This window comes from Megascapheus bottae, chromosome 2 (genome assembly GCF_031878675.1).
Source record: "Megascapheus bottae isolate mThoBot1 chromosome 2, mThoBot2.hap1, whole genome shotgun sequence".
Lineage (NCBI taxonomy): Eukaryota > Metazoa > Chordata > Mammalia > Rodentia > Geomyidae > Megascapheus > Megascapheus bottae.
Window position 1 is genome coordinate 46,551,468 of NC_143510.1, and position 23,862 is coordinate 46,575,329.

The following is a 23,862-nucleotide window of genomic DNA, read 5'->3' on the forward strand; positions in this document are numbered from 1 at the left end:
AGCCCAGCTCCCTGACTTCTAATTCCCCAGTTGTATTTTTCCCCCCTTCTGTTGCTTATGATCCTGGGACTTCAACTCTCAGGGCCTAGATTGCTGTCCCTGAGCCTCTTTTGCTCAAGGTTGGCAATCTACCACTTGAGCCACAGCTTTTTCTGGCTTTTTCAGCTTTTGTGGTACTGAGGAATCAAACCCAGGACTTCATGCATGCTAGGCAAGCATTCTACCACTAAGCCACCTTTCCAGCCTTGGTGTTTCTTTTCTATTTTTCCCTCTACAACTTTCATCTTCCTGTCATGGTATGTGAATCTTCAGGACTCCCTTCTTGCTTTCTACTCCATATAACCTTTAATTTTGGAGGGGAATCATAGAGTTTGTAATACAAAAACACAAACCCAGGTCCCAGAGAGCTAGCCGAGGCCCTGGTCTTGGCTAAAAGAACAGGTGTGTTTTAGAGTTGGGAAGAATTGGGCCTAGGTACTAGTGCTAGCCAAGAGACCTGAGCCAAATAGTTAACTTTCTCCATAAGAGTTCCTTTTTTTTTCTTTTCTTTTCTTTGTGGGGCTTGAACTCAGGGCCTGGGCGCTGTTCCTGGGCTCTTTTGCTCAAGGCCAGCATTCTACCTCTTTGAGCCACAGCTCCACTTCCAATTTTTTGGTGATTAATTGGAGATACAAAGTTTCATGGGCCTTCCTGCCTAAGTTGGCTTTGGACTATGATTCTCAGATCTCAGCTTCCTGAGTAGCTAGGATTTCAGACATAAGCCACTATCACCCAGCTAAGACTCAATCTTTGATTTGTATAAACTGGGTGTAATATACTTACCTCACAGGATTTCATGAACAAAATAAATCACTTTTGTTTGTGACACACAGCACATACTTAATAAAAGGTAATGAGTTCCGACCGAGAGTTTGGCCTAGTGGTTAAAGTGCTTGCTTAGCATGCATGAAGACCCGGGTTCGAATCCTTGGTACCACATATAGAAAAAAGCCAGAAGTGGTGCTGAGGCTCAAGTAGTAGAGCTCTAGCCTTGAGAAAGTCCAAGGACAGTGCTCAGGCCCTGAGCTCAAGCCCAGGACTGGCAAAAAAAAAAAAAAGGTAATGAGTTCCTTGATATTTTTATGATTAACACAAAAATTGCAATAAAAAGGAGCTTGGGATATTGTCCAGTGGTAGTGCGTACCTAGCATGTGGTATTCCAAGTACCAAAAAAAAAAAAAAGATATAAAATCTATTTGCTTGTCATGGGACTCAAACTCTGGGCCTGGGCGTCATACCTGAGATCTTCAGCTCAAGGCTACTGCCCTACCCTTGAGCCATAGCCCCACTTCTGGTTTTCTCACTGACATTTTGGTGCCCTGGCTGGGTTTGAACCTTGATCCTCAGATCTCAGCCTCCTGAGTAGCTAGGATTACAGGCATTACTGTGCCTGGCTAAAGATTTTATATCTTCTTATCAAACATAAGGAACTTAAGAGTTAGATTGGGTGAGTCGGATGATGGGCGTATCAACCCTCACATCCAGTCCATCATAGATAGGAAAAGGAGCCAAAAGATGTTAAGACTTGAGAAGTAAAATAGCTGCTGTGGATTTTCAGAAGAGCCTTCTGCTTGCTGGTCTGAGGTGGCAGCAGATCACACATATGGAAGCTACAAACCCTCTAGGGACCTCTGGAGAAACTCACCCAAGTCTATATTATAGTTTCAAGGACCTAGTGCTCACCTTGGGGAGAAGCATCAATGAAGACTATGTCCTCCAGACCCTGCTCCATGACTTTGATTATAAACTCCGGTTGCCCATTATTTTCACTGATGGAGCAGCGGTAGCAGCAGCGACGATTATTGGTACGGAGGCTCCAGTAGATGCGTGTGGCCTCATAACCCACAGGATAGAGGGCAGTGGCGCTGTGGAAGTCAGCCATCTGGTGAGGGAGCAGCTGTCCGATGGCATGGAACACAAGACCCCCTACTCGGAACATGTGCAGTCGTTCTCCCCTCTGAATGATGCTGGCGATTTGCTTCACTTCATCTCTCTCAATGTAGACCCGCCGGAAGACTGCAAATGAACTCAGCTCCTGCTCACAGGGCCCCTTGATCTTGTGCATAGGACACAACATGGTCTTATCCTTGAAGAACATGCACTTGGCGCGGATGGCACAGGCAAAATGGTAGACGTTGGGGCAACGCATACGATTGCAGCTGCTGGTGGCACCAGTTCGCTGGCATAGGGAGCACTTGGTCAGCAGCCCTCGGTGCAGGGCAACCTCCACGTTCATCAGAGCCCCACCCTGGGTCTCATATACCTCTGTGGACCACAGAGCACAGTTGAGGTGCACCCACAGGTCTAGATCCAGGTTCAGTAGGCGGGCAGGCCCATCCGTGGCCCCATCCCCCTCTTCATGACAAAAGCAGCAGCGCCGCATGTCTCGAGGCACCTTGTCAGGTCGCAAGGCTGTGCCAAGCTGCTCCATAAATTCTGCCACCTCCCGCTCATCCTCTTGCCGCCCACTGCTCTTCTGGATGGTGAGCAGGAGCCGCAGTCGCTTCCAGCGTACCCCCTTCCACTTCTTGAGGCGAGGGGGCCGGGAATCTTCACCTTCATCAGGGGGCCGGGCTCGGGGCTTGGACCGGGTGGATTCAGGGGATGAGGCCAGTGGCAGGGGTGAGGGGACTGGTGGCTCAGTAGAGGGTTCAGCCTGAAGTTCAACGAGGGGATCAGCAGGAGGGCTAGCAGGAGAGGGTGCCAAGGGGGATGGAGGTGGGGAGGGTTCTTCAGGAGGTGGAGCCGATAGCTGTCGCACATCCAGATTGGAGACATTGTAGGTGTAGCTGTGCTGGATGGATGGCTCTGGGGCAGGGCTCTCCTAGAGGAAGGCATTGTTAAATGTTAATTAATGCCCGGTCCTCAGCTAGGCAGGCTTCCCTCCTCTCACCCAGATTCAACCCCCTCCAAAGTCTTACGCTTTTTTTTTTTTTTTTTTGCCCTAGACAGCACCTTTTGCCTGACAATCCTCCCTTTCCTCCCCTAGACTCACCTGTTTCAGGAGGTTCAAGATGTCTAGCTGGCTCTTAAGGGTGTAACCAGGCAACACTGCATCGAACTGCTTCAGCCAATCAGGGCCAGCGTCTGGGCTCTTCCCACTCAAACCCTTTTCTTTCCCACCTAGGGAAAGGAAGGGGTCAGAACCTCCACTGGAATCCTTCCCTCCTCCAATTCCAAGGTATTCTCTTGCTCTACTCACCAGGACCCTCGGCTTCCCCCTTCTTAGGCTCAATGACTGCTCGGGCAGGGCTCTCTGGGAACAGCACCTCGTAGGAGTTGGGGATCTTCATGCTTAGTAGCTCTGCCACTGCTACCATCACACCATTCAGGTTCTGTCAGGGCAGGCAAAGGGACGGGAGAGGCTAGTGAGCAGTGTTAGCAGGGAGCACCAGCTGGGCGAGTACAACAGCACTGCCAAGGGGCCAGTGCATGCTGTCCATACCACTCCAGATCTTCTCCCACATCTTAGAGCAGCCTTACCCAAACCACTATGGATACCCACAGGAAGTTAGGAAACAATCCCCTTTCTAGTCACAACTTGGGAGTTCACCCAATGTCTGAAAAACAAGGGGCCTTATAGAAATAAATAAAAATAAGTAAAATGAAAAGGGTACTGTTGTTTCAACCAGGTTTTCCAGTTTTCTTTGTCCACAAAACCCCACTCATGTTCAAAAGCAGCAGTGTTCTGCCAGCTGTGACTGGGAAAGAATTCTCTTGTCGCATTTGTCACAGTGAAACACACTATGAATTGTCTGTCTTTGCCTCTACAAGATGAGCTCCTGGAGGGAAGGGACCATGCTTCATTTACCCTCATTCTATAGCCTCTAGCCCAAGCTTTGACACACAGGATGCACTACTGAAACTTCTTCTAGCCAAGCAAGTTCCAGGTTTGGCCAGGTTTCCCTCGGGCTGGAGGCGACCCCCAGGACATACCTTGGCTGCAGCAGCAGACACTGTCAGCATGACTGACACCTCACTTCCTTTGCCCTTCTCCCAGGCGGTGGCTGGTAGCTTTCCAAGGACCTCCAGGTTGAGGGCCCCATAAGGTTTGGTATCTGGGAAGACTGAATGAAAAAGGAATTTATGTAGACTCTGCTGCCTCCTTCCACCACACATCCTTTGGTTTAAACAACTCCAGCTCATTTCCAGAATAGCACACACCTGGGATGCTCGCCCGAGGAATGATAGGGATGACGGGAGAAAGGGCACGATTGTCCTGCTCCCACTGGTGTGAGCCCAGCTGAGGAAAACGAGAGGCCTCCTCCCCCAGGATACTCTCAGGGGATGAAGCTGGCACAATGCTATCAGGAGAATCACTGTCCTCATCACTTTCCATCCTTCAGGACAAGCAGAGACATCTGTTAGGATAGCCCTGTGGTTTCTCTACCAAATCTAGACATCAGTAGGTATAATAGCCTTACTTGAAATCTGCCTTTAGCCCAGAAAAAGATAAAGCCACCTGTCCTCTACCTGGTTCCCCACCCGCATTTTTAGGCCCACTCTCACCTGACATCCTCTGTCTGATTGTGAGGGGGTGTAGGCAAGGCGGCCAGCAAGTCTAGACTCTTCACCTCTGAAGCATCTGAGGTGTGGGAACGGAGAGAAAAGTTGGGGTCACAGTGGACGGAATATTCATACCAATAGTCCAGGCTCAACTAGCATGAGATAGTTTAGCTATTATGATTAACCATCCGTTCACCTACCAGTCTGAGTTAGACAAGCTTTATTTATTGAGTCTCGCTTGTCTGGCTTTAGGTATCTTCTCCCCCCCCCCCCCCCATCTCTGTCATGGGGTTTGAACTTGGGGCCTGGGCACTGTCCTTGGGTCCTTTTTCTTTTTTGCTGGTCCTGGGGCTTGAACTCAGGGCCTGGGTACTGTTCCCCACTCTATTTGGGCTCAAGGCTAGTGCTCTACCACTTGAGCTACAGCACCACTCCTGGATTTTTCTGAGTAGTTTATTGGAGATAAAAGTCTCTCACTTTTCTTTCTGGGCTGGCTTTGAAATACATCCTCAGATCTCAACTTCCTGAGTAATTAGAATTATAGGCATGAGCGGTGTGTGTGTGTGTGTGTGTGTGTGTGTGTGTGTGTGTGTGTGTGTGTGTGTGTGTGTGTGTGTGTGTGTGTGTGTGTTATAGGCATGAGCGGTGTGTGTGTGTGTGTGTGTGTGTGTGTGTTGGTCGTGGGCTTGAGCGCTGTCCTTGAGCTCTTCAGCTCAGGCTACCACCCTGCTCCTTGAGCCACAGCACCACTTCCAATTCTCTGGTGGTTAATTGGAGATAAATTTCACGGACTTTAGTGCCCAGGCTGGCTTTGAACTGCGCTCCTCAAATCTCAGCCTCCTGAGTAGCTAGGATTACAGGTATGAGCTCTTTTGCTAAAAGCTACTGCTCTACCACATGGAGCCATAGTACCACTTTCCTTTTTCTGATGGTTAATTGGAGATAGAGTCTCATGGACTTTCTACCTGGCCTGGCTCTGAGTCATGATCCTCAGATCTCAGCCTCCTGAGTAGCTAGGATTATAGACAGGAGCCACCAGCACCTGGCTTTCCTTTTCTATTTTTTTAAGCTGAGGTCTTACTATAGCCCAGACTTGGTAACTCTTCTACTTCCATTTCTTGGGTGCTGGAATTACAGGTTTGCATCACCACCCCCAGCTAAGTACAGTCAGTATTTAATCTTTTAATGGCTTACAAGATAAACTTTTAGAATATCCAGTTTATAGAGAGGAAATTGAGGCTCACACCAAGTCAATCTAACTTACTTGGCTAAAACAACGCTGCTAAATATATTCAAACGGTAGAGTTCAAATCTAGGGCAGATTATAAAAGTCCAAACTCAAGAAAGCTGGGCTGTTCCTTCTACACAAAGCTTCTCCCTGTCACCTACCTCCCATTTAGACTCTAGATGCCCATCCAGCCCCCCAGGCTTGATGAGACCTTTTCTACCTGGACAGCCTGTATTGTCCTCCCCAGCCACCAATTTGTGAATGGGCTCTTTACTTACCCCTCAGTGCTCCTTCTGTGTCCCGGGCAGAGGCCGCGTCCTTGGGGTGCTCCCCCAGCTCTTCAGAAGGAGTGATACCATTCACCATCTTCTGCTGCACCGATGGGGGTGGGGTGGGGGGCAGCGACGAGGGTGGTGTCGGCGGGTTACTCAGGTTATTCTGAGGGGTGGGGTGGGTGTTGTGTGCAAGATGGCATAGGGAGACTGGTATAATCTCCTGGCCCCATACTACAATTTCCTCCAGTCTGCAGCTCTGCCCCCACCTCCCCAAAACGTCACCATTCCCAAAAGGTATTGCCATTTTTCTGACCTTGGTGAGTAGCTGGGAATAGTAGTCAGAGCTGGCAGCCAGCGCCCCACTTCCAAAGGCTCCCCTCAGCTGGCTCTGCCCACTGACTGGGCAGCCACTACCAAAGGGAGCAAAGAGGCTAAAATTGGCAGTGATGGTGGGTTCCGTCAGGGGCAGCAGAGAGAGTTCCTATGAGGGGCAAGATGACAAAGTTGGAAACCTGCAACATCTGCATCTCCGTCATTGCACAGCTGGGGGACAGGGTGTCCCTTATCCTGGGATGGTACCAGGGGACTGGCTCCTGGGGGTCACCTGTTTGAGCTGTTTCAGCAAGGCCTCGTTGGACCTGACCCCGTCCTCCTTCCGCAGCTTCTTTCGGGAGCTCACCAACCTGTCGCTTGCCTTCTGTACCCGCTTGGGCTTCGGTGTCAATGGCTTCCTTGCTGCTGCATCCTAAGCCAGATAAGCCCTATGAATACTGCTGCCCTGCCTGACCCTCACCTAATGGCTCTGCCTCCTGTCACTCACTCCAGACCCACTGTCTGTCACTCTCACCACAGTACTCACCTCCTTGTTGCTGGGGGTACCCTGTAGTTTCTGCTCCAGCCCTGCCAGCTTGCTGTCAATGTGTCCGTTGATCTCAGCTCGCAGCCCCTCTGGCCCCCGCCCAGCGCCAAGTTGCACGTTCTTTGCCCGTAAAAGCTTCTGCAAGAGCAGATGCCCAGCCTCTGAGCGGGTGCCTGCCAGCAGGAGGTGGTTGCTGGTACCAGGTGTCCCTAGTGGCTCCCCATTGGCCTCCCTCTTCACTGCCTGGGCTCCCAGGGCACATGGCTCTTCCCGAGGTTCTTGCTTGATGCTGAGTTGGGGTGCCTCCGGCATCACCTGTCCATTCACCTGCTCCAGATGCTCTGGCTTCTGAGCTTCTGCTAGGTTTTCTGGGGGGTCCCAAGGTCCCAATCCCTTGCCAAAGAAGCTATCAGCAAGCTGGGCAGCAGCAGGTGAGACCCGCCCAGAAGGCAACTCCAAGGTTGGCCCTTGGGGCTTTGGAGTCCCTGGATGATTGGGGGTGAGCTGGGAATTGGGGGAAGGTAATTGCGAAGAAGGTCTCTTTGGCTCTTGGGGGCTGGATGGCGGAGGTGTGGGATGGACAGGACCAAGGGCTGGTCCTGTAGATAAGGCTCCTTGTGGGACAGAGAGCCGGGATGGGCCCTGAGGTCGAGGCCCTGCCCCTGGCTCCGGGAGAGGACCTGTCTGAGATCCAGGGAAGCCCCCAGATTGAGGTTGGCAGCCCAAGAGGCCCTGAAGCGGAGATGGCTGGGTACTAGGCTCCGGGTAGGGTGGAGTCTGGCGCACTGTCTGATTCTGCTGCAGCTGCCGCTGCATGAGGAGCGCCTGTAGCTGCTGCTGTTGCTGAGGACTCAAGTGCCGCAGCTGTGGATTTTTGGCCAGAACTCCTTGGAGCTGTGCTCGAAGCTGACCCACCGTAGGCATGACTCCAACCCCAGGCAGACTCTGCCCAGAATGGGGAACAGGGCCTACTTTGGGAAGTTGTGACCCTGGATTATTCTGCATGGGTCGCTCTAGCCCAAGGGACTGTTGAGGGCCTACAAGGTTCTGGGTCACAGGCCCTGTCTGCTCCACCAAGGGAACAGTGGGTTGTGTTAGCAGGTGGGGCACAGAAGAGGCCTCAGAAGATGATCCGCTGCCTATCTGCTGCCCATGGCTTCCTACCCCCGCTGTGTGGAGCAAGTTAACTTGCTGCTGCTGTTGTCCTGGGAGCCTCAAAGGTGGCTGCACCTGCACAGAGTTGGGTTGAGGCTGGGCCTGGGGTTGGACCAGCAGGAGTTGGGAATCCCCAGAGAGGGAGGGCTTTACTTCCCCTGGTTCAACAGCCATCGGCTCAGGTAGAGTCCCCATTGCTAATGACCCTCCCTGATGTGTCGAGGGCCCTTCAGTGACCTCTGAGGGAAGAGCTGTCTCTACAGTGTTTTGTTCCTTGCCTGTCAAGAGAGTTGGACCTAGGGCTCCCGGGCTAGAAAAGTGTTGAAGAGACTTAGCGGGCATGCCAGGGCCAAGGGTCACCTGCTGCGGCTGCGGCTGCTGCTGAGGGGATAATAAAGTTCGACTCGGATTCAAGAGGCCCATCTGCTGTTGTTGCGGCTGTTGTTGCTGTTGAAATGGCTGCTGCTGCTGTGGCTGCTGTTGAAATGGCGGCTGCTGCTGTGGCTGCTGTTGCAATTGCTGTTGTTGTTGCTGTTGAAATTGCTGTTGTTGAAATTGCTGCTGCTGCTGCTGCTGTTGCTGCTGCTGAAATTGCTGCTGCTGAAGCTGCTGTTGCTGAAGCTGCTGCTGCTGGAATTGCTGTTGCTGTTGGAGCTGCTGTTGCTGTTGTTGCTGCTGTTGGAGCTGCTGTTGCTGGAGCTGCTGCTGCTGCTGGAGCTGTTGCTGCTGCTGCTGCTGCTGCTGCTGCTGGAGCTGTTGCTGCTGCTGCTGGAGCTGTTGCTGCTGCTGCTGCAAGGCGCCCATAGGCTGAGCATTTGGTTTGGGCTGTCCACTGTGTGACATCAGGCCTTGCTGAAGATGAGAAAGCCCCGCCATAGATCCCTGCTGTTGATGTTGGTGCTGCTGCTGCTGCTGGCCTGTAGCCAGCCGGTGTCCCATAAGGCCATGACCCTGTTGGGCTAGCTGAGGCGAACTCAGTACCCGGGACTGCGCCATAAGCACCTGTCTGTGAGGGCCCTGAGGACCCAAAGCTCCAGGGTGCTGCTGCTGCTGCTGCTGCAACACTGCCACCTGGCCAGGACCTAGCATGCCCTGGGGACCCTGAGGTTGTTGGGGGGACAGCTGCTGGACTAGAAGGCCCTGGTGGCTGTTGGGAGGCAGAAGCCCTTGGGGCTTGGGACCTAGGCCCTGGTTAGCTTGTACCCCAGAACCCTGCTGCTGTTGCTGCATTGCCACCTGTCCTAGGAGATGTTGCTGCTGTTGCTGCTGCTGCAGTTTCTGAGCCAACTGCATACGCTGCTGCTGTAGCTGTAGCTGCCTTTCCTGTAAGAGCCTTGAGTCAGGTCCCAGGTTGCGGAGAGCAAGATTACCAGGGAAGAAGCCCCCTGAGGGGCCAACCAATGATCCAACCCCACCAGAATGCTGCTGTTGCTGCTGCTGGGCCAGGGCTGTGTTGAGGAAGGGGCCACTAGGCTGTCCAGGGAGGACCATACCCCCAGGGGGCAGGCGAAGACCTCCACTTTGCCCACCTGGGGGCCCCTGTGGTGGTTGCAGCCCATGGCTAGGGAGTAGCTGGCCAGGGAGTTTTGAGAGTAGCCGGGGACTCTGAGACGGGCTAAGAGCCAATACAGCTGAATGCTGCTGCTGTTGCTGCTGCTGTTGCTGCTGCTGCTGCTGCTGTTGCTGCTGCTTGTTTCGATATTCTGCCATAAGATTAGTGTGCTCCTTCTGCTGTTTCCGGACCTGGAGGATCAGAGACGTCAGTCTAGAGCCTGCCCACCCATGCCATCTCTTGTCCCTGGATTCTGAAATTTGCTTTCCCGTACCTGATCAAGTTGTTTCTGGATCTTGCTCTGCTGCTCTGTAACCAACTTTAGCTTCTCAGCATCAGCTTCAGGGAACTCACGACCAGCTTTTTTGGCAGTGCGCTGCTTGGCACACAGAGCTTTCCGGGACTTACGATGCACACCAATCTGCTCTTCTAGCACCTTCAGCTGCATCTGTAGAAGTTGCTGGGTGTGGAACAACCACTCTTCATATTGTCGCTGGTCTGCCTCATCTAAGAGAGAAAATGGGATGTCGGGACCTACAAAATGGGTGACCCTGATCCCTCTCCTTCTGTAGTTCCGTAACAACTTCCATGCACTCTTTCTCTCTTTCTATGCTTTTTTTTTTTTTTTTTCTGTGCCAGTCATGGGGCTTGAACTCAGGTCATGGGCGCTGTCCTTGAGCTGTCTCAAGGCTAGCACTCTACCACTTGAGCCACAGTACTACTTCTAGCTTTTTCTGTGTGTACCAAGGAATCAAACCCAGGGCTTTGTGCATGAGGGGGTAAGCACTCTACTACTAGACCACACTCCCGGCCCCCCTTTCTATGTTTTTTGTTTTTTGGTTTTTTGCCAGTCCTGGGCTTGAGCTCAGGGCCTGAGCAATGTCCTTGGACTTTCTCAAGGCTAGAGCTCCACCACTTGAGCCTCAGCACCACTTCCGGCTTTTTTCTATGTATGTGGTACCAAGGAATCGAACCTGGGTCTTCATGCATGCTAGGCAAGCACTTTAACCACTAGGCCAAACTCCCGGCCCCCCTTTCTATGTTTTATACTCACTGATCACTCCCTGGGCAAAAGTAGGTGGATTGGGACGAGGCTGGGAGGGATCACTGGCATTCCGCTCCTGTGATGAGAGAAATTGTTAAAAGGTCATTGTTGTTCCATGCCAGGTACTAAGAAATGCATAATACACATGTTCCTACTCCACCACAACTACTACCACCATCACTTACCTGCCCACTTCCAGGTGTCACATGGTTCTGCAGATCACTGCTGGATCCCCCAGAGAGCCTCTGAGCTAGCAGTGACACTTGCTGCCTGGAGTTCATAAAAGCATGGAGGAACGAATACGTATGGAAGAAGACAAAGTCAAGAAGGGAAATGTGGCTGGGAAAGAAAAGGGCCAGTCTCACCACATCCCAGAGTCTTACCTGTTCATGCCAGGTGCCACTCCGATGCTGCCCTGAGCCATCACTTTCTTGATGCCTTTCAAAGCCACCATCTTGGCCTTTGCAATAGGATCAATAATATCTTCTGCAGCAAATTTGTCCAGATCTGGAGAGGTATGAGTCAAATGAGCTGGGTTTTTTGTTTAGTTTACTTTTGTTTTTGGTAGGGAGAGGGGGTGTCAATGCTTCATTGTATGATTCCTATTTGTTCTAACACCCTGACTTTCACCAAGGCACACAGAACAATGATACAGCCCAGCAGAAGGTCTATTAAACTAGGAGCCGGGCAGCCTGGAGATATAGTTCTATTATTCCCAGGATATGTGGTCCTGTTTTCTCTTGTACACTGCAAGGAAATGAGTCAGTAAATATTTGTTAACAGATCAATATCACTTTACTACTCTGGGCCTCAGTTTATCTCTATTTGATATAGATCATGATCCTTACTTAGCTTACCTAATGTAGCTGTAGAGGATTGTATGTGACAAGAATATAGGTATACTTTATGAAGTGGAAAGTACTTTCCAAAGTAGTATACTTAGTGCCACTGTGGCAAAGCCACAGATAGCAGAACTGTTTGGGACACAAAAAGGAACCACCCAGAAACTCATTATTCTAACAGTTCTATTTGTTGTTGTTGTTTTGTTTGTTTGGGCTTGGTGGCGTATCTCTATGATACCAACACTTGAGAAATTGAAACAAGACAATCATAAGTTACAAGTCACCCTAGGCTACACAGTGAAGCCTGGTCTAAAAAGAAGAGAAAAAAAAAAACTCTTAGCTGAGCCTCTCAGGAGGCTGAAATCTGAGGGTCATGGTTTGGAGCCAGCTGGGACTGACAAATCCACCAGACTCTTATCGACAATCAACCAGCAAAAAGTTAGAAGTAGAGATGTGGCAAGTGTAGAATACCAGCAGTAGAGTGAAAAAGTTGATCAAGATAAGGTCCTGAGTTCAAATCCCAATACCAGGACCATAAAAATAAATAAATAAATAAATAAATAAATAAATAAACAAACAAACAAACAAATAATAAATAAATAAAGGCTGGGTACTGGTGGTTTACCTCTATAACCCTAGCTTCTCAGGAGGCAAAAATCTGAGGATCATGGCTCAAAGCCTGCCAGGGCAGGAAAGTTCATGAGACTCTTATTTCCAATTAACCAATAAAACCTTTGAAGTAGATTTGTGACTCAAGTGATATAGAATTAGCCTTGAACAAAAAAGGTCAGGAACAGCACATAGACCTTCTCCCTGCCCCAAGTCCTAGATGAGATAGATACATAAGCCATTTCCCAAAACAAAATCTTCCTAAAACTGCATACTTTACTCATGGCTCCACGACACTGCTCAGAAAATGGAATTGATTCCCCATGTTCTAATGGATTAGCCAGTCTCACTGGTCCAGAATTGTGAGGTAGTTAAGAAAATTACCAGGGATCAGATCTAGCTCTATTACTGTGTAATCTTTTATTATTAATAATTTGTTAATTAATTAATTTATTTATTATCTTCCTATTTATTTTGCCAGTCCTGGGGCCTTGAACTCAGAGCCTGTCCTTGGACACTTTTTGCTCAAGGGTAGCACTCTGCCACTTATGCCACAGCACCATTTTTGGCTTTATCTGCCTATGTGGTACCAAGGAATCAAACCCATGCTAGGCGGGCACTCTACTATTAGGCCACATTCCCAGCCACTGTATAAACTTATACAAGTTATTGAACTTCTTTCTATGCCTCAATTTCATCTCTGTAATCAAAGACAACAGTTTACCTATGTAAAATGTCTGTTGAGATGATAAAAATAGACAATGAGGATAAAGGACTGCTTGGCAAATAGCAATTACTCAGTAAATGGTGCTATAACTTGGTCTTCTACAGTACAGCCTTACTTTTTTTTTAGGCAGTCCTGAAGTCTGGACTCAGAACATCATGCTAACTAAGTGCTGTATCACTCAAGCCATACCCACAGGCTTTTATTTCTTTCCAAAATCATGGTAATACGCACGGCCTCACTTCTCTAACTTCACTCATTTTCTCCAAACATTCCATACCTTTTTCCAAGTAAAGCCAAGACAATCTCCATCCTCTCACTTAACTACATTACATTGATTTACCTTCACCTCTTTTTCCCCCCAAGTCCTAAACTTCTAGCCTGACCATAGCCACAAAGCCTTTGCTAATCAAGCTTCATTCATTCATTCCACTCATTTATCTATCTATCTATCTACCTACCTATATACTATATATCAGAACTGTCACTTCCTTTTTGTTTTTTGGTTAGTATGAAGCTTGAACTCAGAGCCTGAGCTTCTTGGCTTAATGCTAATACTCTATCATGTTGAGCCACAGCTCCACTTCCAGTGGTTAATTAGATATAAGGAGTTTCACAGACTTTCCTCCCAGGCTAACTTCCACTAGGATTACTTACAGACGTGAGCCACCAGTGCCAGGATGTCACTTCCCTTCTTAAAAGCTACCCTGTGTTGACAAATGTAACTATTATAGATAAATGTAACTGTTATATATAAATGTAAATGTAACTCTATATATTTTCCTGACAATAAAATACAATATTTAAAAAAAAAAAAAGCTACCCTGTGGGCTGGGAGCCTGGCCTACTGGTAGTGCTTGCTTAACATGCTCGAAGCCCTGGGTTCGATTCCTCGGTATCACATACACTGTCGCTCAAGTGATAGAGTGCTAGCCTTGAGAAAGCTCAAAGACAATACCCTGGCCCTGAGTTCAAACACCAGGACTGGCCCTGAGCTCAAGTCCCAGGACTGGGGGGAGAAAAAAAGCTACCATGCTCTACCTACATTAGCTTTGGTGTTTAGCAAAACTCTTTGTGCCCCATCTCTTTACTAGGGGCTTATCTTAAGGTTACTACTAATAATAATCAATTCTAAACAACTCAACTATGCCAAGAGTTGACATTACCTGTATCTGGAAAGAAGCTGTTTGCCAGCTGCTGCTGCATGGCTTGCTGCTGGGGCTTCATGCACATGGAAGGTGGCATGGTACCCAAGGGCTTCTGTGCTAACATTGGCTGTTGGCTCTGCTGAGGCACCAAGCCTGTTTGCCCATGTTGTCCACTTAGCATATGCCCTTGGTTGGACACCATGGCCATGGATGGGGCCAGCCGCTGCTGGAGAGCATGAGCTGGTGCCTGTGTTGGCATCAGTGGTTGGCTCAATCCTTGTTGTCGGGTACTTCCAAGACCCAGGGCAAGCTGCTGCTGAGGCCCAGCCAAGCTGGGAGAAGAGCCCTCATGTGGCAAAGACATGGTCTGGGCAGGGCCTGGTGTGGACATCAGGGAATGCTGCTGCTGCTGCTGCTGCTGCTGCTGTTGGGCAGGCTGTAGCTGTGCTGAAAGTTGCTGCTTCTTTTGTAACTCCTTCTTCTCATGCTCCAACAGGTCCTCGATAAGCAGGGGCAACTCACTGGCTACCAGTGAGCTCTCCATCTTGTCCAATTCATCCCCAGATGTTGTCTGTCCACCAGGCAAAGTCAGGCCCCCAGGGTCTAGCTCAAACTTCTCCAGAAGGGAAGACCCTCCTGGGCCACTAAGTGGGCTGGGAGTCAGCAGGTGAGCTGGTGGTCCCCCTGTGGCCCCAAAGGGGCCTTTCTCAGCTGTGTGACCACTGCTGGAAAATGGCCCTGTGGCCATCCGGGTATCCCGGGTGCCCATCACACTCTGTCCTGGCTTCAGACCCAGGCCAACAGAAGTTGCAGCAGATGCTGGCTCGACCTTAGGGGTGGTAATGGTGAACTGGCAAGGGGAAGGATGACGTCCACCCTCCTCTACCTTGGGCTTCACCTCCGGAAGCACAGATGCCAGACGGGGCTCTGTGTTATCAGTGGCAGGAGGTGGGCGTTCCTCAGGGCCCAAAGGTCCTGGCTCTACCCCCCGAAGCAGAGCCTCTCTCTCAGCCTTCTCATTTGCTGATTCCACCAGCCTTAGGTGCTCATTGAAGATGTCCTTCTTGTCCCCAGTGTCTAGCTCAGGGTCAGTATAGGCCAGTAGGTCAAACTCATCTCCATTGAGCAGGTCATCCAGGTGAGGATCATTGGTCTCCAGGTTTTCCAGGGTGCCCAGTTCATCATCACCCTTGGCCACATCCACACCCAGGCCTAGGTGAGCAAGCTCTTCATCATCCTCTAGAGCCTTGTGAGCATCAAAGTCATCGTCCAACTCAGGATCCTCACAGGGTAGTTTCCCAGTCTCCAGGGTCAGAGGAGGGGGCCGGCCAAGCTCAGTACTTGACGGGGGCCGGCTGACTAGCTCTAAGCCAGCTGGCACGGCAGGACCCTTGGTGTGGGGAGCTGGATGGAGGTTGTTATTCAATTCAGGAGCCAGTGGAGCCGAGGGTTTCTGTGGGGGAAGGCCTGTTACTGCCAGGCCACGAAGCCCTTCAGAAGCCAGTCGATGAGGGTCCTCACTAACAGGGTAAAAACGAGGCCTCTGAGGGGGACCCTGACCTGGAAATGGAGAGCCCCCAGGTCCTAGTCCTTTCTGTACATTGTGTCGTAATTCAATGAACTGGGCAGGACCAGCCGGACCAGGAACTGGCTCAGCAGGGCCTGGCAGGCGGGTAGGAATTCCAGCCATGGGGGAGGCTAGTGCTTGGCGGCCAAGTTCAGGTCCAGGAGTTGAAGGAAAGCGAGTAGACATAGCAAGTCGCATAGAGGTTGCTGTTGTTGCTTGTTGCTGCTGTTGCTGCTGCTGTTGCTGCCACAATTGTTGTTGTTGTTGTTGCTGCTGCTGCTGCTGTAAGGGCAGGGACCCAGGATAGGGTGTGCGCTGATAGAAGGCCTGAGAGCCTCCTACCAGTTGCCTGGAAGAATATGCAGTTAAGTCAGTGAGATGCAATCAAGATGGAAAACTAGAAGAGGGGCTTAGAGCAATGAGAAAGGACCAAATGAAAACCATGAGGGCAGAAGGAATGAGGAGGAAGAGCACGTGACATCAGGAAAGGATTAGGGGAAGGGGAAACTCCGAAGAGACATACAGCGCTGTTAAAACTAGATCCTTCGGTTTATCTTGCAAAGAACCTCCTTGAGCCTCACCTGCTATTTATGTCCATAGTGGAAGGTGTCGCTGATGGAGGTGGCCGGGAGAGACGGTCATCACTGGGGAAGGCCCCTGATCCCAGGAGGGGGCCACCTAGCTTGCCCGGGGGTAACCCCACAAGGTTGCTCTTGTCCTAGAAGACAGAAGTAGATGAAGGTGAGGCCACCTCCAGGATCCTGGCCCCGACATCCCTTGCCAGTCTACCTACCTGGGTCCCAGTGAAGGGGGTCTGGCCTCGACTCAGCTGTTCAAAGGCAGGGCTGCTGGGCTCAGCACCCCAGTTGCTCGAGGGCCCCATTGCACCTGCAGCTGCTGCAGCTGTTTCCTTCTCTTGTCTCAGAGTATTGCGCTGGATCTGCTGCCGAATAAGTAGCTCCCGTAGTCGCTGGCGCTGTGCAGAAAACAGAAGAGAAGTAACCCCATTCTCTTCTGACGGTAGATGGGGCTGGCTGGCATAAAGACAGAAGGACCTACTAAGGGCAGCCGGGGGGAGTTCACTTACCTGCCTCTGCTTCTCCAGCTCAGTCTGGCTAAGGGTGGACATGCCTGGATCCTGGGTACTGGGGAGTTCAGGTACTGCCAAAGAGCTACTCATTGTAGCCCCTGGGTCTTCTCTCTTTTCAACTGGAGAGGTGATGCCTGCCCGCTGAGAGGCTCCATGAGGCAGGTAGGGGAGGGATCCGTCCGGTGCAGGTGGTGGTAGAACGGACGTGGGGCGGAGTGGGGACAGCCCATAGCCCTCCCCTGAAGACCCACTGTTGGGCCCCAGGGGGCTGCCCGATGGATGGAAGTTCCCCGTGGCTACTGTATAGTTTGTGCTTTGAGGCTTGCCCAAGGTGGGGCTGGGCCCAAAATGGCTGTTGATCCCATGGGGTGGAGGGAGACCAGGCTGAGGGACAGGGGGCTTTAGGGAAGGATCCCCTACAGCCTGGGGAAAAGTGAAACGCATAGGAGAGGGGGTACCCACAAATGCACCTGTCCCAGGAGAGCGGGCAAAACTGGGGGGCTGCCCACTTGGGACCTTGGCATGGAGCTCACCACCTGCTGGTCCTGAGGGCAGGGCTGCTGGGAAGCCCCCAGCCCCCAGCGGAGTGTGGGCTAGAGGCCCAGCCTTAAAGGCAACTTCAGGGGGCTGGGGCCGAGGTGGCTTATGCAATGGGGCAAATGGGTCACGGGACTGAGGGCGTGAGGGTGGGCGAGAATAAGGATCAGGAGACTGAAAACGGGGGGTGACAGGGGATGGGCAGAAAGCTTCAGTGGACAGAGGACGAGGGGTCAATGGAGACTGGGAGCTGGACTGGGACTGAGGACTGGCTGGCACTCGGGAGAAAGGATCTGAAGGCAATGAGCGAGGGGGTAGGGCACAGCAGCTCTCAGGGGGTGGGGGTTGGGGCCGAGGGGTCAATGGGGGCTGAGCATAGGGGTCAGGGTAGGAACCAGGGCGAAAGACCTCTGGGTGGCTGGGAGGAGAAGGGGCCAAAGCCTGGGCAGGGGGTGGCTCCTGGGGCCGTAGGCCTAGGCCTGGGCTCTGGGGCTCTACCTGAGATGCCCGAGGGGTCAGGGGGGCTTTGAAGACATCAGGTGCCTTTAACTCCAGGCCACCAAGGTGGGGGCCCGAGGAGGGTGAATTAACAAAGCCCAGGTTCGGGGGCCCATAGTTAGGAGAGGATGCCCCAAGCTCTTCTTTCTTCACCTCTAGGGCTTTCCGGGATTCCCCAAAAGGTGGGGGTGAGAGCAGGGGCTCGGAAGTCTTGCCTCCTGCTCCCCCTGGGCTCTCAGGCACAGCCAGGTTGTCCAGTGAAGGGCAGCGGGGTTTGAGGAAGGGGTCAGGTGTAGAGGGCTGGTGTCGAGGAGTGCCAGGTGGGGTAGTGTGAAATTCTCCTGGCTGGCCAGTCCCTGGGCGAGATGAGGCACCCAGCATTGGGGGCTGTGTGGGGGCCCCAGTTGGACTTGGGTAAGGGGGATAGGTGGGTGGTGCTGCAGGAAAGCGGGGCTCCAGGGCGTAGGCAGGGGCCAGTCCAAAGGGGTCCTGCGAAGGCACTTGGGCAGGCACCTGGGGTGGGAGCTTGAGGAAGAGCTCACCAGGTGAGTCGGGGCCGGGCACCGTGCCCGCTGGCAGCTTCAAGAACCCATCCGCAGAGGTAGACAAGCCGGCGGGGGTGGTGGGGCTGCCAATGAAAATGGTGGGGGCCGCAGCGGGGGGCGGACTGCCCAGTGCCCCTGGCTGGGGGGGAATGCGGAGATGGAGGGCCGGTCGATCAGTTTTACGGGCTATGTCGCCCACCTTGGTCTGCTTGTTGATCTGGCTCTCAGCCTGCTACAGGAGGAGAGCAAGCACAGAGCAATCAGGCTCTGTTAGAGGCAAGATCCTCACACTCCCAACTCCAGAAAAGGCACCGAGATGGCTTGGAGCAGTCTAATCTCCACTCACCTTCTGCACCTTGTTGATGCGATGAGCAGCTCGGTTATCTTTGGCCTTTTGCTGAGGGACACAGGGTACATGTATTGCTTAGCACTCACATCTCAAGCCCACCCTTCATCCCTTACAGTGTCACTCACACTCCTTGCTCGGAAGCCTGTCTCCCAGGCCTAGCTTCTTTAAAGGCAGTAAAGGTGAACATCCCAGAGACCTCCCTCCATTTTGGTTCCCAGGATAGCCTATGCTCCCTTCTGACTTACCAGATAGGGAGCTTTGTCAGCAGCTGGAACTTTTCTCCAGAGCTTCATGATTTGTTTGCAACGACTAGACCAGTCTGGAAGGCAGAAGGGCTGAGTTACTTTAGTCTCAACAGATGACCCCTCCACCTGACCATTTCTGTTGCCTTAATCCCACGTATACCTGGATAATCTTGCTTGAGATTAGGAAAGTTGATGTTGGCATAGAGCACAGGTGAGATGGTGGAGAGCTGGCCCAACTCCTCGTCCTTCTCCCAACGCTGCAGACTCCGCTGGTTATAGGAAAGCCCATCGCCCTCACCCTCCGTGGTAGGGGTGGTAGGTGTGGAAGGTGTGGTGCCTCCCGATCCTGTCCAGGGGCTGTCTGGCTCACCGGGTTCTGGGCTAAAGAAGCCCCCGCGCTCCCTGGGGCGCAGGGGCAGAGAGTCACAGGAGGGACAGGGATGCTAAGACCCACCCTAGACAAATGGCCCAGATCCCTAGGCCACTACCCTGCCTCAAAAGTGTGGCCACCAACAAGAGAATGAGAGCAGCAGTCACTACAGTGATGGCAAGGTAGGGACCAGGTTGGAGGGGAGGGAAAATGGGGACTACCCACTAAAGTTAAGCACAGATACCAACCTAGAATCCAGAAAGGGAGACTGGCAGAGGCCTGGGTAGGAATCCATTGGGCTGCTGGAAGATAGATTTCCCAAAGGGAGTCCACCTACAAAAAGGACAGGATCAGAGAAAAGGAAGCAAGTAGCCTACCTTGGGAGCAAATGCAACCACAGAAGCCTTCAAACCACTCTATTATCACCTTGAAGAAAGGGCCTCTGCAGTGGTGTACGGCTCCCTTCTAGGCCAGGAGTTCCACAACCCAGATGCTGCTCCCGTTCAGAACCTAGGACATCTTTAAAGAGCTGCTGTAGGTCCTTGGACTCCATCTTGGGCAGTTCTACGGGGAAATCATCAAGGACACTGCTAAGAAACACTTGGAGGTTCACAGGACCCTTTAGATGTACAAATGGTCACAGCCAGAGAGGGTGATCAGGACTCCCCATGACAGCTGTACAGATCAGTCCCATAGACAGGACCTTCTGCTTTCCAATGGAAGACCCTTCCACTTGAAGAAGACTCTTCTTAGCCTCACCTTCTGTGGGAATCCTGTCTAAGTCAGAGCTAAGCATCCCTTCACCTGGGGTGCCTGGCTTCTCAGGGTCACTGGGCACCGGGGATGCCTTTACACCCCCATCCTCAGGTCCTGCAAGTGCCAAGAAAAACCTATCAGCCGAGCTCACCACAAACCACAGCAGGGCATAGAACAGTGTCTAGCCTCCAGGAAAAGAACAGGACTGGTTGATGCAAAGCCAAGTCAAGACTTCTTTCCCCCATAAATTCTTACCTGGTGTGTCAGCCATGCCTTCAGGACCACGCGACTCTTCATCTGCAACATCTGGGCCATCATCTCCTACAAGTAACAGTTTCCACTTCCATCAGTGATACACAGTATCTATTGCCCAGAATGGGTCCCTAACCTCACAGGTCAGGGCCCTTGACCTACCCTTAACTCACACAGAGTTAAGCTGGATCCCTTCACACCACTTCATCCCCACATAACTAACCTTTCTGCAGTGTAGGGGGCTCCTTCCTGTCTGAGCCTCCATCTCCCCTTGGTTTTGGAGTCCCTAGTCCCAAATTTGGTCTGCCCGCCCCAACTGCAAAAAGGGCCTTCCGGCTCAGGTCCAACAGCTCCTTCCCAAAGAAAGCTTCCTGTGGAAGGAATCAGGAAAAACAGTTCCTTGATGTCCTATGGGCAGCAATATTCCCTCCAAACCATTGGAACTCAAGACCCACCTGCAGATAAGCAGGGAACATATCTTCTAGTTTGCTCTTCTTGCGCCCTCTTCGCTGCTGCTTCTTCTTCTCATCCCCATCAGCAAGGCTCTGTTCAGCAGAGCCCTCTGCAGGCAGCTCAACAGGCATCACTAGGGACAGAATGAAGTGGCTCAGGCTCCCTGGGGACACAGCATGCTGTGCCCAACTTCACTGGGAATTATTTTCTGTCTACTCTTTTCCCCAAAGCCAGCTAGGCCCACCACTCCCTTGGCCACTGCAGTGAGCCCCCAGCCCAAACCTCCCTGGCAATGCCCAATGTGTTCTGTGACCCACCCCACCTCCCTTCTCCCGGGCCCCACTGGTGCCCTCACCCGTCTCACCCTCGTCGGGCTGCCCATCCCCACTCAACACCTCCGCCTGTGCAGCAGGCCCCTTTTTCACGCGTGTGTGAGATTTCCGTTGTCGCACCATAAAACCACCAATGCCTATGAGCAGGCGGAACTCAGGATGAGAAGCTGCTAGGAAGCTGGTGAACTGCCCCTACTACTCCCTTCCGCATCCCAGGGGCTTACCAGGCCGATAGGGTTTGCGCTTGCGTTTTTTGCTTTCTTCAGTCTCATCTTTGCCAGGTTCCACATCAGGGCTGGCAGGGCCCTCCAGCTTAATTTCACACTCCATGTGCTCCACACCACCTGTATTATGTTGAAGGAGGCAGACCAGAGATATGGGCCCTTTAACTTGTCATCCTGCCAGAGGGAGACCAGTAAGACCAGTACCTTGCCACAGAACCACTTGGGTAAGACCAACAATTCTGGAAGGGGAAAGCATGAGTGGCCATGCAGCCCCCACTCAATATCCCAGCTCCCACATGCTTTGTCTGCCTCTTCCTAAGATTCCCCAGCCCAACCTTCGCTCTTGAGCAGCTCATCCGTGTCCAGTTCTCCATCCTTCTTGTCTTCAGAACCAAGAGCATCTGAGGGCTCAGAACCCTCTAGCCCTGCCTCTCCTGGAAGGCCAAGCCGCCCTCGCCGCTGGCGCCGCTTGTGCAGGGGTGACATGGTCAGGTTACGCAGCACAGCCATGCCAGTTTCTGTCAGCCACACACCCTCAAAGCGAAAGTACTGGGGCTCTAGACAAGGGGAGAGAACATGGTCTCTGGATGGAGGCCCCAAGGACTCCAAATTTCAACCTATGTTCTCGGATGATACAAAAGTAGTGATAAGGGCTGGGAGCATGGCCTAGTGGTAGAATGCATGAAGCCTGGGTTAGATTCCTTAGTACCACATACACAGAAAAAGCCAGAAGTGGTGCAATGGCTCAAGTGGTAGAGCACTAGCCTTGAAAAAGCCCAACATCAGTGCCCAGGCCCTGAATTCAGCCACAGGACTGCCCTCGCCCCCCACCAAAAAAAGGCAGTAATAAAACATCTAGCCTGACCCTAAGCCATAGGGGCCCTGTACCAAGCCTGAGTTTTCATTAGTGACTCAAGGGATTCACAGAGGTATCCGTTACTTTAGAAGCCTGGCCTTGCTCAGGATTAACTTTAGGTTCACCAAACAGATTCCCTGTCAGGAGATAAAGGGATGCTACTTGCTGAATGCTGGCATATTGTTCCAGATGCTAGAACTAGTGCCGAGATCGTAATAGAAGAGATAGCCCTCTTCCCCTTCTGTGAGATGTGCTCTCTAGAGATCAGTTGCTGGTTGTAAAGAGGTCCTGTTGCCTGGCGAAAGGAACCATGTCTAGGAAACTGGAGGTCTTGGTTCTTATAGTATAACTTTGTCACTAACTTACTAGGTGACACTGGGCAAGCCACTCAACCTCTCTGGGTCTTAGTTCTCCTTTAAAGTGAAATGAGGTTGGAATGTGTTGGAGCTGGGATAGTCTCATATTGTTCTGGCATTCAAAATTTCCATGGCTTACCTGGCTCCTTCACCTTCATAGGCACCAATTCTGGTGGAGCAACAGGTACTGTGGAAAAGACAATCCATGGCAGCTTGAGGCACTGTCCCAAAGCCAAAAACAAATACCTGTCTCCTCCTCACCCCACCAAACCCCTGATACTCACCTATAGGCTTTACCACATAGGGCTGACAAGAGACACAGTCAAAGCCCTCATCAGCTGCCTGTTCTACATCATCCTCTGTGAAGAGGCTCTCACAGCCAGCGTGCATCCACCTAGGAAAGGTAGACAAAGGGGAATGAGCACAGGCAATGCCAGGATGACAGTGTGGAGTCAAGCTGACATAGCAGGGTTAAATAGTGTTTTTACCGTTCACAGTGGCGGCACTGAATTAGCAGGTCCTCTTCCACATAAGGAGCATGACAAACAGGGCAGGTCACCAGGCTAGCACAGGGCCCACAGTGTGTGTAACTATTCTGCCATTCACAATGGAAGCCAGGGGAGGCGGCCCCACACTGCATACAAGACACACACCTGGAAGGGGCAGAAAGACAGACCCTTAGCACCTGACATGCTCAAGGAATCCAAATGCAAGAGTTCCCACTGGTAACTAAACAAGCAGCTGGGCCTCTAAACACAGCCTCCATCAGGTACGCAACATCCATACACTCTCACTCTATCCTTTCAAGCTGGAGGCTCCTTGAAAGCTCCCAGGTCTCCTTACCACTTGCACTTCCAGCCGCCCTTGGGCACAGTGAGCAGTGGGGGATCCAGGCAGTATGTGTGGTAGCTAATGTCACAGTCATCACAGAGTAGCAGGCGTGAAGGGTCGGAGGCCTGGCCACACACTTCACACACGATACACTCCACACAACGCCAGCCCTTTAGCAGCATCACCTTGGTGATCTGGTATGGAAGACAAATTTCCTCAGTGTGGGCAGAGGAGCAGAACTTATATCAGGCTGGAAGAACCCCAACACACAGGCCAGAACAGAAGGAAGCTTATAGAGAACTCTCACCAACAAAATGGTGGCTCTAAAACCAGGCTCCCTGAATGCCGGGTGCCACTGGCTCATGCCTATAATCCTAGCTACTCAGGAGGCTGAGATCTGAGGATCAAGGTTCAAAGCCAGCCTGGGCACAAAAGTCTGTGAGACTCTTAATCTCCAATTAAATCACCAGAAGTGGTGCTGTGGCTCAAGTGGAAGAGCACTAGCATTGAGCTGGAGAGCTCAGGGACAGTGCCCAGACCCAAAGTTCAAGCCCCATGACCAACAATAACAACAACAATAGGCTCCCAGAGACCTCCACTGATCACAGAACAACCTAAC

At 51.8% G+C, this 23,862-nt stretch overlaps 1 protein-coding gene across 1 annotated transcript in view; it reads right to left on the bottom strand.

Moving 5' to 3' along the window:
• Positions 1-23,862, bottom strand: part of Kmt2d (lysine methyltransferase 2D) — a 39,288-nt gene that overhangs the window by 5,903 nt on the left and 9,523 nt on the right. Inside the window, exons 15-48 of the mRNA XM_090325176.1 lie at positions 23,256-23,437; positions 22,901-23,065; positions 22,697-22,806; positions 22,552-22,599; positions 21,536-21,757; positions 21,201-21,320; positions 21,009-21,113; positions 20,647-20,777; positions 20,415-20,562; positions 20,195-20,260; positions 19,943-20,053; positions 19,610-19,747; positions 19,432-19,516; positions 18,974-19,215; positions 18,814-18,887; positions 18,566-18,616; positions 16,637-18,451; positions 16,343-16,525; positions 16,131-16,267; positions 14,001-15,898; positions 11,043-11,166; positions 10,845-10,929; positions 10,669-10,735; positions 9,889-10,121; positions 6,908-9,805; positions 6,653-6,793; positions 6,362-6,529; positions 6,052-6,211; positions 4,549-4,624; positions 4,204-4,379; positions 3,976-4,106; positions 3,242-3,374; positions 3,035-3,162; positions 1,723-2,863 (exon numbers count right to left, since the gene is read on the bottom strand). Of these exons, the coding sequence (XP_090181302.1) occupies positions 1,723-2,863; positions 3,035-3,162; positions 3,242-3,374; positions 3,976-4,106; positions 4,204-4,379; positions 4,549-4,624; positions 6,052-6,211; positions 6,362-6,529; positions 6,653-6,793; positions 6,908-9,805; positions 9,889-10,121; positions 10,669-10,735; positions 10,845-10,929; positions 11,043-11,166; positions 14,001-15,898; positions 16,131-16,267; positions 16,343-16,525; positions 16,637-18,451; positions 18,566-18,616; positions 18,814-18,887; positions 18,974-19,215; positions 19,432-19,516; positions 19,610-19,747; positions 19,943-20,053; positions 20,195-20,260; positions 20,415-20,562; positions 20,647-20,777; positions 21,009-21,113; positions 21,201-21,320; positions 21,536-21,757; positions 22,552-22,599; positions 22,697-22,806; positions 22,901-23,065; positions 23,256-23,437 (11,692 nt within the window). The remainder of the gene's footprint in view (positions 1-1,722; positions 2,864-3,034; positions 3,163-3,241; positions 3,375-3,975; positions 4,107-4,203; positions 4,380-4,548; positions 4,625-6,051; positions 6,212-6,361; positions 6,530-6,652; positions 6,794-6,907; positions 9,806-9,888; positions 10,122-10,668; positions 10,736-10,844; positions 10,930-11,042; positions 11,167-14,000; positions 15,899-16,130; positions 16,268-16,342; positions 16,526-16,636; positions 18,452-18,565; positions 18,617-18,813; positions 18,888-18,973; positions 19,216-19,431; positions 19,517-19,609; positions 19,748-19,942; positions 20,054-20,194; positions 20,261-20,414; positions 20,563-20,646; positions 20,778-21,008; positions 21,114-21,200; positions 21,321-21,535; positions 21,758-22,551; positions 22,600-22,696; positions 22,807-22,900; positions 23,066-23,255; positions 23,438-23,862) is intronic.